The sequence below is a fragment of the Vanessa cardui genome, chromosome 18 (genome assembly GCF_905220365.1).
Source record: "Vanessa cardui chromosome 18, ilVanCard2.1, whole genome shotgun sequence".
In the NCBI taxonomy this organism is placed as follows: domain Eukaryota; kingdom Metazoa; phylum Arthropoda; class Insecta; order Lepidoptera; family Nymphalidae; genus Vanessa; species Vanessa cardui.
The window spans coordinates 4,245,911-4,262,313 of NC_061140.1; the positions used below are offsets into that span (position 1 = coordinate 4,245,911).

The 16,403-nt window shown below is 32.5% G+C and overlaps 2 protein-coding genes across 2 annotated transcripts; one reads left to right on the top strand and one right to left on the bottom strand.

Moving 5' to 3' along the window:
• The first annotated feature begins 6,890 nt into the window (after positions 1-6,890).
• On the top strand, positions 6,891-8,277 carry LOC124537352 (holotricin-3-like). The gene is made up of 3 exons (XM_047114180.1): positions 6,891-6,979; positions 7,373-7,415; positions 7,689-8,277. Exons 1-3 carry the CDS (start codon positions 6,965-6,967, stop codon positions 8,228-8,230), a joined length of 600 nt encoding a protein of 199 aa, XP_046970136.1. The 5' UTR covers positions 6,891-6,964; the 3' UTR covers positions 8,231-8,277.
• Positions 8,278-11,878: 3,601 nt separating this feature from the next.
• LOC124537548 (SCAN domain-containing protein 3-like) lies at positions 11,879-14,170 on the bottom strand. Its single transcript, XM_047114423.1, has 2 exons — positions 14,007-14,170; positions 11,879-13,685 (listed from the first exon to the last, which is right to left on the bottom strand). The coding sequence occupies exon 2, from the start codon at positions 13,679-13,681 to the stop codon at positions 11,879-11,881; it is 1,803 nt and encodes a 600-aa protein (XP_046970379.1). The 5' UTR covers positions 13,682-13,685; positions 14,007-14,170.
• Positions 14,171-16,403: the final 2,233 nt, after the last annotated feature.

Here is a 16,403-nt window from a genome sequence, read left to right on the forward strand (position 1 = left end):
AAGCCGCTCTTTAACGTCATGTGAATCGCGGAAAGATTTGTACAATCTCGAGTTTTTTAAATATTTTGCGTCTAACAAAGTGTTAAAATAGTGTCGGTCCATACATATATCACACGTAGGCATTGAAGATCAAAAATAAACAATGATTTCAGCTTAAAAACAGATTAAATATAACCGTGGTAAAAACCTAAAATAAAAACAAAACAACTCGTGATGATATTTATAATTAATTTGCATAAACTAAATTTAAGAAAATAATGTTAATATCATTGTGTTGTTTTGTTATTTTATATCAAAAAAACTGGATAGTCAGGTTTCGATATTTACAAATAATATGTTTAGACAAGTTCGTCCCGGAGCTCGCCGAATGGAGGGTTCTAATTTAAATGGATTAATAGTAAATAGTTTTTGTTTGTTCATTGTTTTGTAACCTGCAAGTTTAAAATGAAATTTTCAACGTAAATACAAACCGCATTGGAGGAGAATGTTGCTATAGGAGAGAGTCGAGATGACCCAGTGGTTAGAACGCGTGCATCTTAACCGATGATTGCGGGTTCAAACCCAGGCAAACACCGCTGATTCATGTGCTTAATTTGTTTTTATAATTCATCTCGTACTCGGCGGTGAAGGAAAACATCGCGAGGAATGTGTATTCCACCAACCCGCATTGGAACAGCGCGGTGGAATATGTTCGAAACCTTCTACCCAAAGGCAGAGGAGGCCTTTAGCCCAGCAGTGGGAATTTACTGGCTGCTGTTGTTGTTGTTGTTGTTTTTATAGGATACCAAAAATTATTTAAAGCTTTCCCATTAGTGTATTGTATAATTTATTTTTTCTGATACCAAAATATAAGGATATTATAAAAATAAATTAGTGTATAAAAGAAAGCTCTCACATATGTATAACCAGCGGCATTGGAACAGAGTCGTGGAATAATCGTAATGACCTTAGCCCAGCAGTGAGAAATTTAGACTGATACTTTACTTTTACTATTTACTTTATAGAAGATAAATTATATCTTACTAAAGATCTCTGCTTGGAACTAGTTTTGGACGAAATGGACTTTATGGAAAGAAGATTCGTTTGATCATCTGTTTCATCAGCTACTGCTAGCTTCGCATATGAGCAAAACCAAATTTATTAATCTGATCAAATGCCGTACGTTCATTGATGGACTGTTACGTCATCGATGTTATCGACCAATAACCATTCAGATTCAATACTAATTAGTTAATCTGATTAATTAACTAAGCGTAAATACAATATCTTGTTAATTTTGCGCAATTGCTGTTTATTTAGAAAATAATAAGTTTTAAATGAAATCATAATATCTCTACATAAGTTAAGTTTATGTCCGTACTTTATATAAAACAAGTAATTCGCATTTACTATGATATTGTATGATTGAGAAAAAACATAAAGAAAAGTAATTTGAAGATTTGTTATTTCACTACTGAACCCCAATAATTACGGGATCGAGAAAGCCGACAGCACCATAAAGATAATAGTAACGGCCAAAACCAGAAATAATAGAAAAATAATAATATTCTGTGACGATCTTCTAAGAAAATACATCTTTTTTTAGGGTTATACAACCTATTTTGCGATAGCCAAAGCCAAAACAACTTTTGCTTAGCCTGACTCGTATGGCAACGGAAACCATCTAATTATTAAACGTTCGTCCGTGTTACTATGGGCATAAAAAAATTCGTACTAGCCTACTAATAAATTGTTTGTTTCATTTTTTCTTATTTTATCCATATAAATTAAATCACTTTTTAGTTTACTATGTCGATTCCTGTATCCTATTAAATTTGTTATTGTTGTTTTGTATTAGGTCAAGGGTGTGACTTTCGTGATCTATGGGGTACATATAATAAAATTGGAGTGTCGGTTGTTTTTTAATATTAAAATATTACTAAATGCAGATATATATGTATATACATGGTACATATACAAAAATAACATTTTTTTCTGTTTGACCGTCTGTTTGGTCGGCTAACCTCTGGAACAGCTAAATCGATTTAGATAGGACTTTCACTGGCAGATAGCTAAACCCACTAAAGACTCAATATCTCAAAAGCCTAATACAACAATAACTTTTTTGTAAAATTCAAACGAGCACGAATCTGCGGACAGCCAGTTAATAAATAAATGAATAAAGAATTGTGACGTCAAAGAGAACACAAGAATTTGTTTGATTAATAATTAATATTGGACCCGGAGGAAATGCAATTTACACTTGTCCTCCGGGATCTGTATAAAATCCATTCTAACTAAATAATAACTTAAAATATTATTAAATAAGTATTTTAGCAAATAGTCGTTAAATTATCACAAAAATTAATCATGCCACTCTATTTATAGGTAATATGAACAAACATTGATTTATATTGCCCCGAAACTTAAATTTATTTCACTTGAATGCGACGCTAATCTGACCATAGTAGTATTGATAGTTTTTGTCGTCATAAGAACATTTACAATAAATCTTTTTTTTTAAATATCTTTCTTTATTTTTATACATACATAACAACAAACAAACCCAAACTCAAATTCCTTTATTCAATATAGAAGCATCACACTTACTTATTGATTGTCAAATAAACACTACCACCGGTTCGGAAAAAGGAACACCCTGACCTGAGAAGAACCGGCGAAAGAAACTCAGCGGGTCTTTTTTTTGTTATTTTTTTTTTGTCAAATTAATAAGATACACAAACCTAAAAGTCATCCGAAAAACAGTGTTGAAATGTCTAAAAACGATATTAATGCGACGTTATTCTATTAAGACAACTCGTCTTAAAATAGCCTATCACCGTAAATCGGAGTGAGATACCAAGTGAGTTATTACGGACAAGCACTAATGATCTAGATTTAAAATAAATTGACGATAAAAATAGTTCAGTATAATTCTCGTAATAACTAACGGACAAAATATGCTGTTTTAAAAATAGTAAGGATTGAAACATCTTGGCACCATATCGTGTCCACCAAAGGTGTTACGTGTTACGTTGGCATAAAAAAATAATATCTTTGTGCAGAACAAAGAAAAAAATACCACATTATATATTTGTCAGGGTTTAAAATAACCTTCGATTGTCAAAAAAATATTAAAACTTAGCAAGGTAAAGGACAATTTTTATTTTATTATCTTTTGAAATATATTGTTAAAACTACTGATCCAAGTTGAAACGTCAGTTTTTATTAACAAACTTTTTTTAATTAATAAGTATTTATTGTAGTATAATGCTCTGTATTAAAAAATCCAGCTCAAGGTACTCAACATTACTTTTCACAAAATTTTGTTTTAAATAAAAGAGATCTAACTCACGCAGATCATACAAGCTTATAGGTTTTACGTAATTTCGAGGCATGGGATGTCAAAATTGACAACTAACAACTGGCTGATTTCTGAAAATTTCGGAATGAAAATATCCAATGAACTTTGACCAGCCCGAAGCGCGATTTGAACTTATGGTCGCAGGACATATTACCGTATAGCCTAGCCGCTACATCGACGAGGAAGTCTATCTTTTACTATTAATATTAGCCTGATGACTCAAAACAGCAAAAAACATTTGGGTTTAACAAAAAAAACCTTACGAATCCGGTTTCAGAGCAACAATAAACTGAAATTTCCAGAAATCCAATCATAAAATCTAAACTAACAGATCAATGACCTATTAACGGTAATGTTATGATTCAAATAACTTCAGGGACTTTCCGAACCGACTGAATTATAATTTTATAATAATGCAACAGATAAAGTGTAATTGGTATTACCAAGAATTAAATTTGGAAAAACCGTTATATAACATTGGCACATTATTAATTTCATTTGGAACACATAATTAGGCTAGTGGGATTCCGGTAATTACCTAGCTAGCTTGGCTCCGTAATGATTTATCCAGGTAAATGATTAAAACCGGACTTTGGAACTCACGGTATAAAAATTCAAGGAAATAACAATATTTGTATTACTAAGTACATTAATTAACTGAAATTGTGTAAAACTGAAGATTTAGTTTATTTGAACTCGTTAGTTTTTTGTTGAAGTTCGAAATGAATTATTATTATAGAGGCTAAAGATAATTTCATAACTTCACGCCCATTTTATGATGATATTATTTATTAAGAAATAATATTATTAATTATTGAAAAATGTTAAATATTAACGCACTTCTTACCTGTTTTTTTATTAATATCCGTTTTTAGTATCCTTAAAGTTGTCAAAATTAATTGTTTCTGTAAGTTTAATAATTAAGTACACTGCCTTGAATTTTAAGAATTGATTTTTTTCTTATTAATTAATAATTCAGTTAAAAAACATATTGTATTGCAATTTAATGCAATATCTACGGTAGACCTATGTTCGAAACATAGGCCTTTGAATGCCTTCAGAATAAAATATGCTTCTCTTACAAAAAAATAATACCTATTATATTAATTTTATTGTTTTGCATAAAAAATAAGTTATTATTATTTTTCGTCGCTATTATCCTTATTATTATCATTGTTGAATAATGAGTTTTATTAAATTATGTTAATATTTTGTTTGTCAGTAACTATATAAGTAACCAGTATTAAGTTCATATTTTTGAATTCTTGTATATAATCCCGTTTGAGGACCTTACTAAAAAAATTATTAAATATCACAAAACGTTACAATAATCTCAATATAACGAATGTTTTGTTTTTCAATATTTGTCGTTTTATTAATTGACAAGGAAAACTATTTAAAAACTGAATCAAATTAAATCGATGGGTCGATAAATAACCAGAACCCGTAAAAAAACATGCAATATTCTTAATAACACCTAACAACAGACAACCTGTTCCCCAAATTGCTTATAAAATTTGCATAACCCGACTAAAATCTCTCGAGAACAAAAACGATGTATGAAATACGATTTGATTTGAACCATTAAAAAGGTTTTATTGTTAAACTAGAAGCGTCTCGCGGTGGCGTCCGCATTACAGCGCTATATCTGGGTTTTGATTTTGCAACATTTTTTTTAATTAATCCATTATTAGTAGTCATTGGTGATAGGGCTCACTTGTAAGGTTTCATGGCTACCTCCGACAAATAACAGTAGCCGGTACTATTGTGTTTCAGTTGAAAGAGACAGACTCTCTCTTTTTCTTTTTCTTTCGAATGACATATTATCAAGTATGGCATAAAGTGAGAAATCATTGTTTAATTACCACCGGCCTAAGAATAATGATATATGCCGTTAATATAAAATATATTTAGAAGAATTATATTGTATACAAAATTATAAGCGTAATTATTTGTGTCTTGAAATCTGTAATTTTTTATGTATATACTTACATGTGTGGATAAGTATATATATATAATTGGTATATTGAACTTTCCTTCTAACCCTAAATTGCATAGTAACATCAGATTAGATTTTTATTCAATTAGATTTTTTATTATATAATATATCAGAGTGGTATATATATCAGGATGGGTACATCATAAAATCTAAAGTTTTATCTATATTATTGACGAAGGTATTAATACATTTCAACACAATATTTTTGATAATATTTTAATGGATGAGATGACCTTTCTTAAATCTATTAATAAGAGATAAATATAAATTTACTCTTGTTTTTGTTTTTTACATTTAGTAGATTAAAGATTTTGTGTAACAAAATGGTCGCCATGTTGAATTTTATTACCATTTTTTCGTTCGGTAGCCGGTAATTTTTGTGCAGAAAAAAGTTAGCAACACTGACAAACATATTTTGGCTGTATAAATAAGAATAATTCTTTGATTTTTTTTGAATTTCCTAAAGTCAAAGATTTAAAAATTACATTTAGGTTATTATTTAATTGATATATAAAAAAATAAGTCAATAGTTTAAAAAACTGTCGTTGATTATGGATTTAATGGTAATCATTAATGAAGACTGTGATGACGTCATAACTATTATCATTCTATGACGAGGAAAATACTTATTTAATAGATATTTTATTACAAATATGGTAATAATGTATTCGAGATTTTAATGTCTTTCTTGTAAACAGTTTATAAAAATAATCAATATTAATTAACTTTACATCACAGCAATTAAGTCAGATTTATATGAAGGTTCTTAATACATTTATTTTAAAACGATATATCTTTATACTAATAATATAATATGACATGACATATGAATATCACAACATCACGAAAACTGATCCGGTGTTTATTTAATAATATATATTTATGAATTGCATCTCCCAGTGTCTAATCAAGCCACTTGTTTTTGGATACAATTCAAATTATGAAGAAATGTAAATTATATTTTTTCTACATACACATGTAAATATAAATAAATGTATATCACAGACGTTGCATAAATTTATTCTTTCGATGCTATTTTTAAAAATATCGCAACTTCCTTTTATATTATATTGTTAACACGATTACCACACTTCACTTAAAATAATAAGTACTTTCTAATAAAGTGGTTTTACGAATTACATTTACAGCCGAGCTTAATTTTCATGTTTTAATAAAAAAATATATATTTAATTTGATTAACCGTAAACTAACATAATTTTATTATTTCAAACGGACGTTCAGCTAATCATAATATATGTATATGAATATTATAATAACTTTTTTTTTTCAAATTAAGCTAATTCATTAATTCCGAAAATATGAAAACCTTAAAAAACATGATGACGAAAATGGAAAATTCAATTTCGATTTACTTTAAAATATACAAAATAATTATAATTTATTAAACTTCTATTTAAAAAAATCGAGAACAAATCACGAAACGTCTGATTTTATTTACTTATAGGAACCTAATAGTATACAATACGAGGCTCTGAAGAGTTTGATCGCATGAGTCAGGAAGAGAGCGTCAACGCAAAACTTGTATATAAGCGCCGAGAGGGTGAACACTTGTATTATTTGTTGTGTGCTTACCATTGAGATAACTTGTGCGTACAATAAACATGGCAAAATTTATGGTGAGTATCATATTATAAGATACAACTAATATCATAAATATTCAAGTATTTGATATATATAATTCACGATTTTTCAATCAAATTTGATAAGAAATACAGATTACATTTTTTATTATATAATTATTAATAATTAAATTTAATGAAGGCCAATTAGGGGTTTTGAAAATAAAACAGGCTCTTTTCAAATATTTTCCATTGTCTGTAAAAACTATTTTCGATATCAAACCTTTTGGTTTTGGAATGTTATACACTATTTCTTAGGTTCACTCTTTTTGATTAATCCAGTTTAATGAATGTGCAGTGCGTAAAAGATAATATATCTAAAAAAAGTGTAATGTTCTTTAAAATAGTCTTTTTTTTTATATTTAGTTTATTGTTTTTTTTTTCTTTCAGATTGTTGCGTTGGCCCTAGTCGCTGTTGCGGCGGCGTATCCAGGTATATTTTTTAAATATTAATCATTTATACATTACTCCACTACAAATCACTTTAAAACTATACTAAATAAATAATGTGACGCTATACACATAAAGCTATTACCAGAAAACTGATTGCAAATTCTTGAGCTTTTCTAACTGTTCTTGAATAATATCATAAGCCCTATGTAAACTAGTACCATAAACAAGTTAAAAATATATTTTTTAATAAATCCCAAATAATACTTATTACTTGATAACCTTATTGAAATTAATATAATTTTTTGTTCTTTAGGATACGGAGCGGGCGGTAGCTCTGGAGGATTTGGTGGTAGCCATGGCGGATACGGAAGTGAACATGGCAGTGGTGGTTTCGGTGGTGGCCATGGCGGCGGTCAAGGCTTTGGCATCGGTGGGGGCCACGGCGCCGGTAACGCTGGAGGCCATGGCGCCGGTATCAGCGGAGGCCACGGCGGTTTTGGCAGTGGTATCGGCGGAGGCCACGGCAGCGGAGTAGGAGGCGGTCACGGCGGCGGATTCGGCAGCGGTCACGACAGCGGATTTGGTGGTGGTCACAGTGGTGGATTCGGCGGTCATGGTCACGAAGGAGGATTCGGCGGCGGTAGTCACGAAGGTGGATTCGGAGGCAGCAGCCACGAAGGTGGATTCGGTGGTTCTCACCACGGCGGCTTCGGAGGTGACCACGACGGCGGTTTCGGACATGGTAGCAATCACGGCAGCCACGGTGGTTTCGGAGGTGACCATGGCTTCGGTGGAGAACACGGAGAGCATGGTGGTTTTGGTCACGGCGATCACGGCAGCCACGGCAAATACTAACAAAGTCTGTAAATTATTAAAAGTAAAATATTTGTGATATGTAAATATACTTGTTTTTAAAAAAAAATGGCCATTTTAATTACATCTCACCTATCGAAAAGAGGAAGAAGAGGAGAAAAAACAAATCGAGCTTACCTAAATGTATTTAATTATAATTTGAATATACCGATTTCTTAGCGCACCTTTGAGGGACACCAATGACTGAAATATAATGTTGATTATGATACAATTGTTATTAGAAATTTCAATGGTAATAAAGTAGTTATTCCATTCATAACAGTCCCTTAATCTACTACAAGTTTATTAATATATATTTTAATAATTACAAAATAGGACTTTATTTGATCCATATGTCATAAAGTACTTCTATAAAGTTTATATCATAATCAGCAACCGTGTGCAAAATTTGATCAACTGGAAGTGATTCCACTTTCGTATTAGTTATCAATATCGTTCTAATATTAGATACCGAAATAGTAAACACAGATTACCTCGTGTCTCTAATAATAAACAAAAAATATTTCTGCAATATTTAAAAAAAAATTCTGTCTGTAAAACGTACTATAGAAAATATAGTTTATACTTTATGGTACACCAAAAAGAGAACATAAATAAACAAAACAAAACACGCAACAAATACAATTTGGACTACATTATTGCTACACGGCGAACTCTTCCAGGCAGCCAACGCCCATTTGTATCTGGCTGGTTTTGGTATCATTAAAAAGTTTTAATTTTAAAGAAGGCACTTCCAAATTCAAATTAGGAATTTGTGTGATTTTCATTTGTTTTTGTTGTTGTTAAAATGAGTGAATCTAAAGAAGAAATTCGATACATTTTAAAATTTTACTATAAAAAAGGTAAAAATGCAACTCAAGCCGCGAAAAAAATCTGTGATGTTTATGGACCTAATGCAGTATCTGTGAGAGTAGCGCAAGTTTGGTTTAAGCGTTTTCAAGCCGCAAATTTTGATATCAAAGATGCATCTCGTTCTGGTCGCCCTGTTACGGACAAAATTGATGCCATTTTTGAAAAAGTGGAGCAAGATCGGCATATTAGTAGTTACGATGTAGCTGAAGAACTGGCAATTGACCACAAAACGGTTTTGACTCATTTGAATAACGCTGGGTACACAAAAAAGCTCGATATATGGGTGCCTCATGAACTCACTGAAAGAAACCTAATGAACCGTGTACTCATTTGTGATTCTTTATTACGACGTAATGAAACCGAACCATTTTTGAAGAAGCTGATAACTGGTGATGAACAGTGGATCACATACGACAAGAACGTGCGAAAAAGATCGTGGTCAAAGGCCGGTCAAGCTTCACAGACTGTGGCAAAACCCGGATTAACTCACAACAAGGTAATGCTGTGTGTATGGTGGGATTGGAAGGGCATCATTCATTATGAGCTGTTACCGCCCGGCAGGACCATCGATTCAGAACTGTATTGCGAACAATTGATGAGATTGAAGAAAAGAGAGAAAGCAAGAAATTGAGAGAAAGCGGCCAGAATTGATCAACAGAAGGGATGTGGTTTTTCACCATGACAACGCTATACCTCACACATCTTTAACCACTCAACAAAAATTACGAGAGTTTAGCTGGGAGGCATTTTCATCTGTTTCGGTCTCTGCAGAATTCCTTAGGCAGTGTCAGGTTAACATCACGAGAGGACTGCCAAAACCACATGTCGCAGTTTTTCGATCAGAAGCCCCAAAATTTTTACAGCAATGGGATCAGGTCACTACCAACAAGATGGCAAAAAGTTATGGAACAAAATGGCACCTACATACTTTAGTCAAATGTAAGTAATCTATAAAAAAAAATTTTTGAATTTTCATATAAAATACGAAGAAACTTTTTCCCCGACCTATTATTAATTACACTATTATCAAACCATTTAAGATTATTAGGCAGATTTTTTTACAACTATATAGGTATTATGTAGTACACGTATAACTAAAATTTGATTTTATAACGTTAAATCAAAATCAAAATAAAATTTATTCAAGTAAGGTTTTACAAGCACTTTTGAATCGTCATTTTACAATAAAGTGAAGCTACCTACGGTTCGGAAAGAAGTTTCTACCGGCAAGAAACTCAGTAGTTACTCTTTTTTTAAGGTCAAATCTTAGATACACATACATAACGATTAACACATAATATTTAAATAATTTCGTAAAGATAACTTTAACGAGACTACATACATTTATGGAATATTTTATGTATTGTTTTTACAAACACAAATATATCGATTATAAAATCGAATCATTGCTTAAACGAGTGATTTATCAATATTTATAATTAATAGCACGTATTTATCTAATGTTGAAGAAACCAACTATTGTGATTATTCTGAAAGAGATTTCCTGGTCCCATTTTATAAAGAAAATCGATTATTGTCTTATATCATAAGGCCATGAAAACTTGATCTGACATTTGCTCAAATCAAATCAATTTTATTCAAGTAAACTTCACAATGAAGCGTTGGAATCGTCAATAATTAAATAGTACCACCGTTTCAGAAAGCAGCTTCTAGTTAGAAGAAACGGCAAGAAAAACTCGCATAGTTGCTCTTTTCATATACATTAACAAATTTACAATGCTGTTATTTACAGCAATTTGTGTCCTATGATGAAACCCGAGCCTAACTCCAGGCTATCTCCACCTGAGAGCTAATCTTAGATGGGTATAATTATGGATATATTTGGTTGGTATTGGATTGAACTGGTGAATCGTCACACATAAAATAGTACGCCATAAAAAAGCGATCTCTGACGTGATTACTTCTTTATCATCTATTTTTACAATAAGTGGATTATTTTTACTAATCAATTGCTAGTTTAACGCAATTTAATCGAAACGGCAATGATTTTTCTTATTCTACTAACAGAATGACCTAATATTCATGAAATTAACTGATTAATAAAATGTGAACAACACTATTTGTTATTAGGTATTTATTTTGACGGCCTCGTTTGACTAGTGGTTAGATATAAGAACATCGATCCAAAGGTTCTGGATAAAACCCCTTTGCGTAGATGCGTATGATTATGCGTTGCGTAGATGTAGACGTGAAATAAATATACCTTTAACCATATATGTATTGAGATGATCTCGAAGACAAATAAACTATGTATTTTACGAATCAGCCATATTCCTAACTAATAAGAAATGAAAACCCCGAGTCATAGGTATTTGTTTATTTAATATTTTAAAGGAGAAAAAATGTAATACTGATATTATTATGGTTATTTTGTAATTACCGAGGTAACCACATAATTAAAAAGATTCTTCATAAATAAAATAAAAAATATTTCGCTGTGGTTTTCCCCGAGAATATATTAATGCCTGTTTGTCCAATAACAACAACGTGGAGCTGAAATAACCCAGTGGAAAGAACAAGAAACCAAATCTCACTTTAACTCTACGCTAATCTTTGAGGTAGATCAGTGGTTCTTAACCTTTTAGTCATGAGGGACCATTTTACCAAATGTTTCTATGGCCGGGGACCACCCAGTTGGTTTACCTAACTAAAATGACCTAAATTAAGGGTTGTTTGATAAAGAAAACAAGCACAATTTTATAATTAGCACTCATTTATTTATTATTTGGCAAAAATATAAAAGTTACAGATTTTAATTTAATGTGATTTTTGTGCCTGCATACTCTTTACTAACTTCGGAATTCTCGGTTCAGTACTACTCAAAGCTAAACGCATATCGGCAGTGGCATCCAACCGATTTCGATGCTTGTTTTTAATAATCAGAAGCGTCGGAAACCCCTGCTCGCATAGATACGTCGATGAAAATAATGTTAGGTAACGTATAGCAATGTCTCGAAGCTTTGGAAAAGAAATTGCTTTTTGGCTCCAATAATCTTCAAGATTTATTCCTGATTCGAATGTATCTTTTAAGTTCGTGTCGTGTTGCATTTCAATCACTTCTTCTTGAATTTCATCAGAAACTTCAGAAACGTTGACAATGAAAGGATTCCGGATCAATTTCTGAATACTTTTGTCCTCGCAGTCAGGAAAATAGCGATTGAATTCACTTTTTAAATTAGTCAAATGGAGCATCACGTTCTTCTGAATTTCTTCTTTAATATCTGCACCTTGTCCGTCAATAATTTGGTTGAGCGTATCAAATGCAGAAAAGTTTTTTCTTTCGATCTTATTGATCCATAGCTCGATTTTAGCAATAAACGCCCTGATTTTATCTTCATATGCAAATATGTTGCTCATGCCTTGCAACTTCAAATTTCCGGACCCTTGCATTTGAAGGTTCAATTTATTTATTTGCGCAAAAAAGTCGACCAAATAAGCAAAACGTACTTTATATTCGGGCTCACAAAACTGATCTAGCAACTCTTTGTTTTCCTTGTTAGTTAAGAATACTTGTACTTCCTCTCTTAGTTCGTACAACCTCGACAGCATGTTTCCTTTTGAAAGCCAACGAACTTCTGTGCGGAAAAGCAGAGTTTCGTGTTCAGAGTTCATGTCAGAACACAACTGTTTGAATAGACGAGTATTGAGTGCGCTCTTTTTAATGAAGTTAACTACTTTTATAGCTGTTTTCAGAGCTATAGTAAAACATTCCGGGAGCGTTTTGGCAGCCAATGCTTGACGGTGAATAACGCAATGCGTCGTAATTGCGGAAGGATTTTTGGTTTTTACCAATGCTGCAAGACCAGAGCGAGAACCAAGCATAGCAGGAGCACCGTCAGTACAAAACCCGGCAAGCCTTTCCCACATAAGTCCATGTTCCTCCATATATTGGCTTATTGCATTCATAACATCTGCACCTTGCGACGTAGTTTTAAGTTCTTGAGAAAATAATAACTCTTCTTTAAACATTTTGTTGTCCTCCAAAAATCGAATAAATACAAGTAATTGACAGCATTGCGAAACATCGGTAGACTCATCACATTGTAATGCAAAATAAGGGCTGTTTTTAATCTTGTCAATAACTTGGTCTTCAATATCAGTTGACATTTTTTGAATACGCGACTTAATTGTGTCATTAGAAAGCGGTATTTCACGAATTTTGTTTTGAGCTTCCGCACCTAAAAGCTCTTCTGCAACTTTGAGCATACAGGGCTTTATTAAAGATTCGCCGATTGTGTGTGCTTTTTTCGATTTGGCAATCAATTTTGAAACTTCAAATGATGCAGATAATGTTTTTTCAGAGGTTTCATAACTTGTTCCACTGGGTCCAAGTTTCATTTTTTTAAGACTTGTTAGTTTGCCTTCAAAGAATTCTCGCGAACGGTTACAAAACTTCGGATGCACGGTCTTCAAATGACGTTCCAACTTTGCCGGTTTTAAAGCGTCGTTAGAAAGAACAGTTGCACATAAAACGCATTGTGGTCTAGTTTCTCCATTAATTTCTATTGAAGTAAAGCCCAGCTTAATATAGTCGTCGTCATATTTTCTTTTTGGTGGCATTTTTCTGAAAACGAAGTTTTAGCGATAATATGGACAGGTATAAGATCTGATAATAAAAATGTGTTGTTTTGATAAGCTTTTATTTGTGAGGTCTATGGCCAGCTGTTGGAATGACGGTTAAAGTATCTACTGCTCAAGACGTATCAAATGAGCCCAAATACGACGGTATTATTAAGTAGGTACCTATATTTACATATACATCATAATCTGCTCAATTATACCAAGCAATTATACCAAGCAACGTGACGAAAATAAAGTAAAATTAGTAATCCGCAATAGCTAGTTGTGTGACATAAACCAAACAAATAATATTTATTTTACTTACCTATAATAAATCACTACCGCTCATTACAACGTCGACGCTACAAGTGACGATCGGCAACCCGCGCCGCTAAAACAAAGAACGAATGGAACGAAACCGCCACCCCCGCTCTCGTGCACCGCGTTTCGCCTTCGGACTCGTGCCGCGCGCGGCTCGCGTTGTTTCGACTCGACTCATGACGTCACGTCACATATTATTAGGATGGCTTCGCGGACCACTTGGAATGCCTCCAGGGACCACCTGTGGTCCGCGGACCACCGGTTAAGAACCACTGAGGTAGATGGACTGGCAAATGGACTTTCAAATGTTAAGAGACCTATATGTATACACTATACATTTATTTACGATGTAATATATTATATGTTATTTATTAAGAGCAGAGATGGCCCAGTGGTTAGAACGCGTGCATCTAAACCGATGATTGCGGGTTCAAACCCAGGCAAGCACCGCTGATTAATGTGCTTAATATGTCTTTATAATTCATCTCGTGCTCAGCGGTGAAGGAAAACATCGTGAGGAAACCTGCATGTGACAAATTTCATAGAAATTCTGCCACATGTGTATTCCACCAACCCGCATTGGGACAGCGTGGTGGAATATGTTCCAAACCTTCTCCTTTAAGGGAGAGGAGGCCTTTAGCGCAGCAGTGGGAAGTTACAGGCTGTTGTTGTTGTTAATATTATTCATCCTTTACATCTTACACTAGCACACTCACCCTTCAAACCCTTCAATCTATCTGGTGGTCATTTGAATTTCCAAACAACAATGACAGAAATTCATACATTAGGATTTAATTTAATAACCTTTAAGCAATGTTTATAAGAAATGGCGTACCAACAAATTATCAATTTAATTGCTTGCAATTTTAAGTATAACTGTTTATAATATAATTCGAAATTCACTTGGTGGTAGGGCTTTGCAAGCCTCTCTGGGTAGGTACCACCCACTCATCAGTTATTCTACCGCCAAACTACAGTATTAAATATCATTGTTGTGTTCCGGTTTAAAGGGTGAGTAAGCCAATTTAACTACAGACACAAGGGACATTACATCTTAGTACACATGTCGGGATTGACGATTTAAGGAATGGTTAAAATTTCTTACACCGTCATTATCTATGGGTGATGGTGACCACTTACCATCAGGTGGCTTATATGCTTGTCCGCCAATATATGCCATAAAATAAAAATAGAAATTCATATGCAAACGGTACAAAGAAATTTAATGCAGTTAAACTTATTAAACGAAATCGTTATCATTGACCGTAAGCATTTGATCAGGCTTACTTTAAAAACTTAAACGTTTAATCCAGATCTCTCTCTGCTGGCATAATCATTTGTTAGCGAGTAGCCCTAGCCCTCACTATAGTGTTATGTCATTGCATTATACCATTCATTATATCACATTATTATTAGTACATATTACACAATTATTATTGTAATTAATTAATCAATAATTTGTAAAACTTTAATGAATATTATTTTATATGGAATAACATTTCATACTGGCATATAGCACTGTTTCGTTCTTTGAAAATGATTTAGCTTAGCAAAAAAAAATATAAAAGAGGGCATCATTGTAAAAACGGATTCATTACTCTATCACGAATTACTGAAATAACACATACTAACAGTGTATAGGACAGTATTAATAAAACAATAAACATTTGGTAAAACAATAGTAATTTATTCTTTTAATACATAATCTTTTCTAACAGAATACTCGCCTCAGGTCACATTTGTTTCCAACGTCCGTCAAACGAAGGCAACTCATACTAAAGCACGAATATATTCATAAAACATCATCAGAAAATCTACATTTACTTTAGAAAAATACACGTCCTCAGTGCTTTGACCGACTATACTATGACTGCTATTATAGTTATAATTAAGCAAGAAACATATTGTTAACAAACGCAAATACATTCGCATACTCGCCCTCTACTCTGAAGGCAACTTTGTACACAAACATAGTAACGCAGAATATTTACAAATATCATTTCCAATTTAAATATAAAAACAATAAATAAAACAGAAACATTTAAAATTGAAAATGAACATATGTTTACGTAAGCTTATAAGCGTTTTTAATTAACAATATGTTTCTATCTTTACAGTGCATTTTTACTTTGTAAAATGTGACAATAAAATTACTTAACGTTTTAACAAATGCACCGACGTGGTGACCTAATCGTTAGTTTCATACATCGAGTCACTCCAATGACTACATCTGCTTGTATACATATATTGTTAACTATTTATTTACAAACACTAACGGCTATATACACATATTATAATTTTTATATATTATTATGTAAACGAATAAACTAAATCTCGTGTATCGACTAAGTATTAAAGCATTTTCGAAGGCGAACAACCGAACACCATGTAATGTATTTCC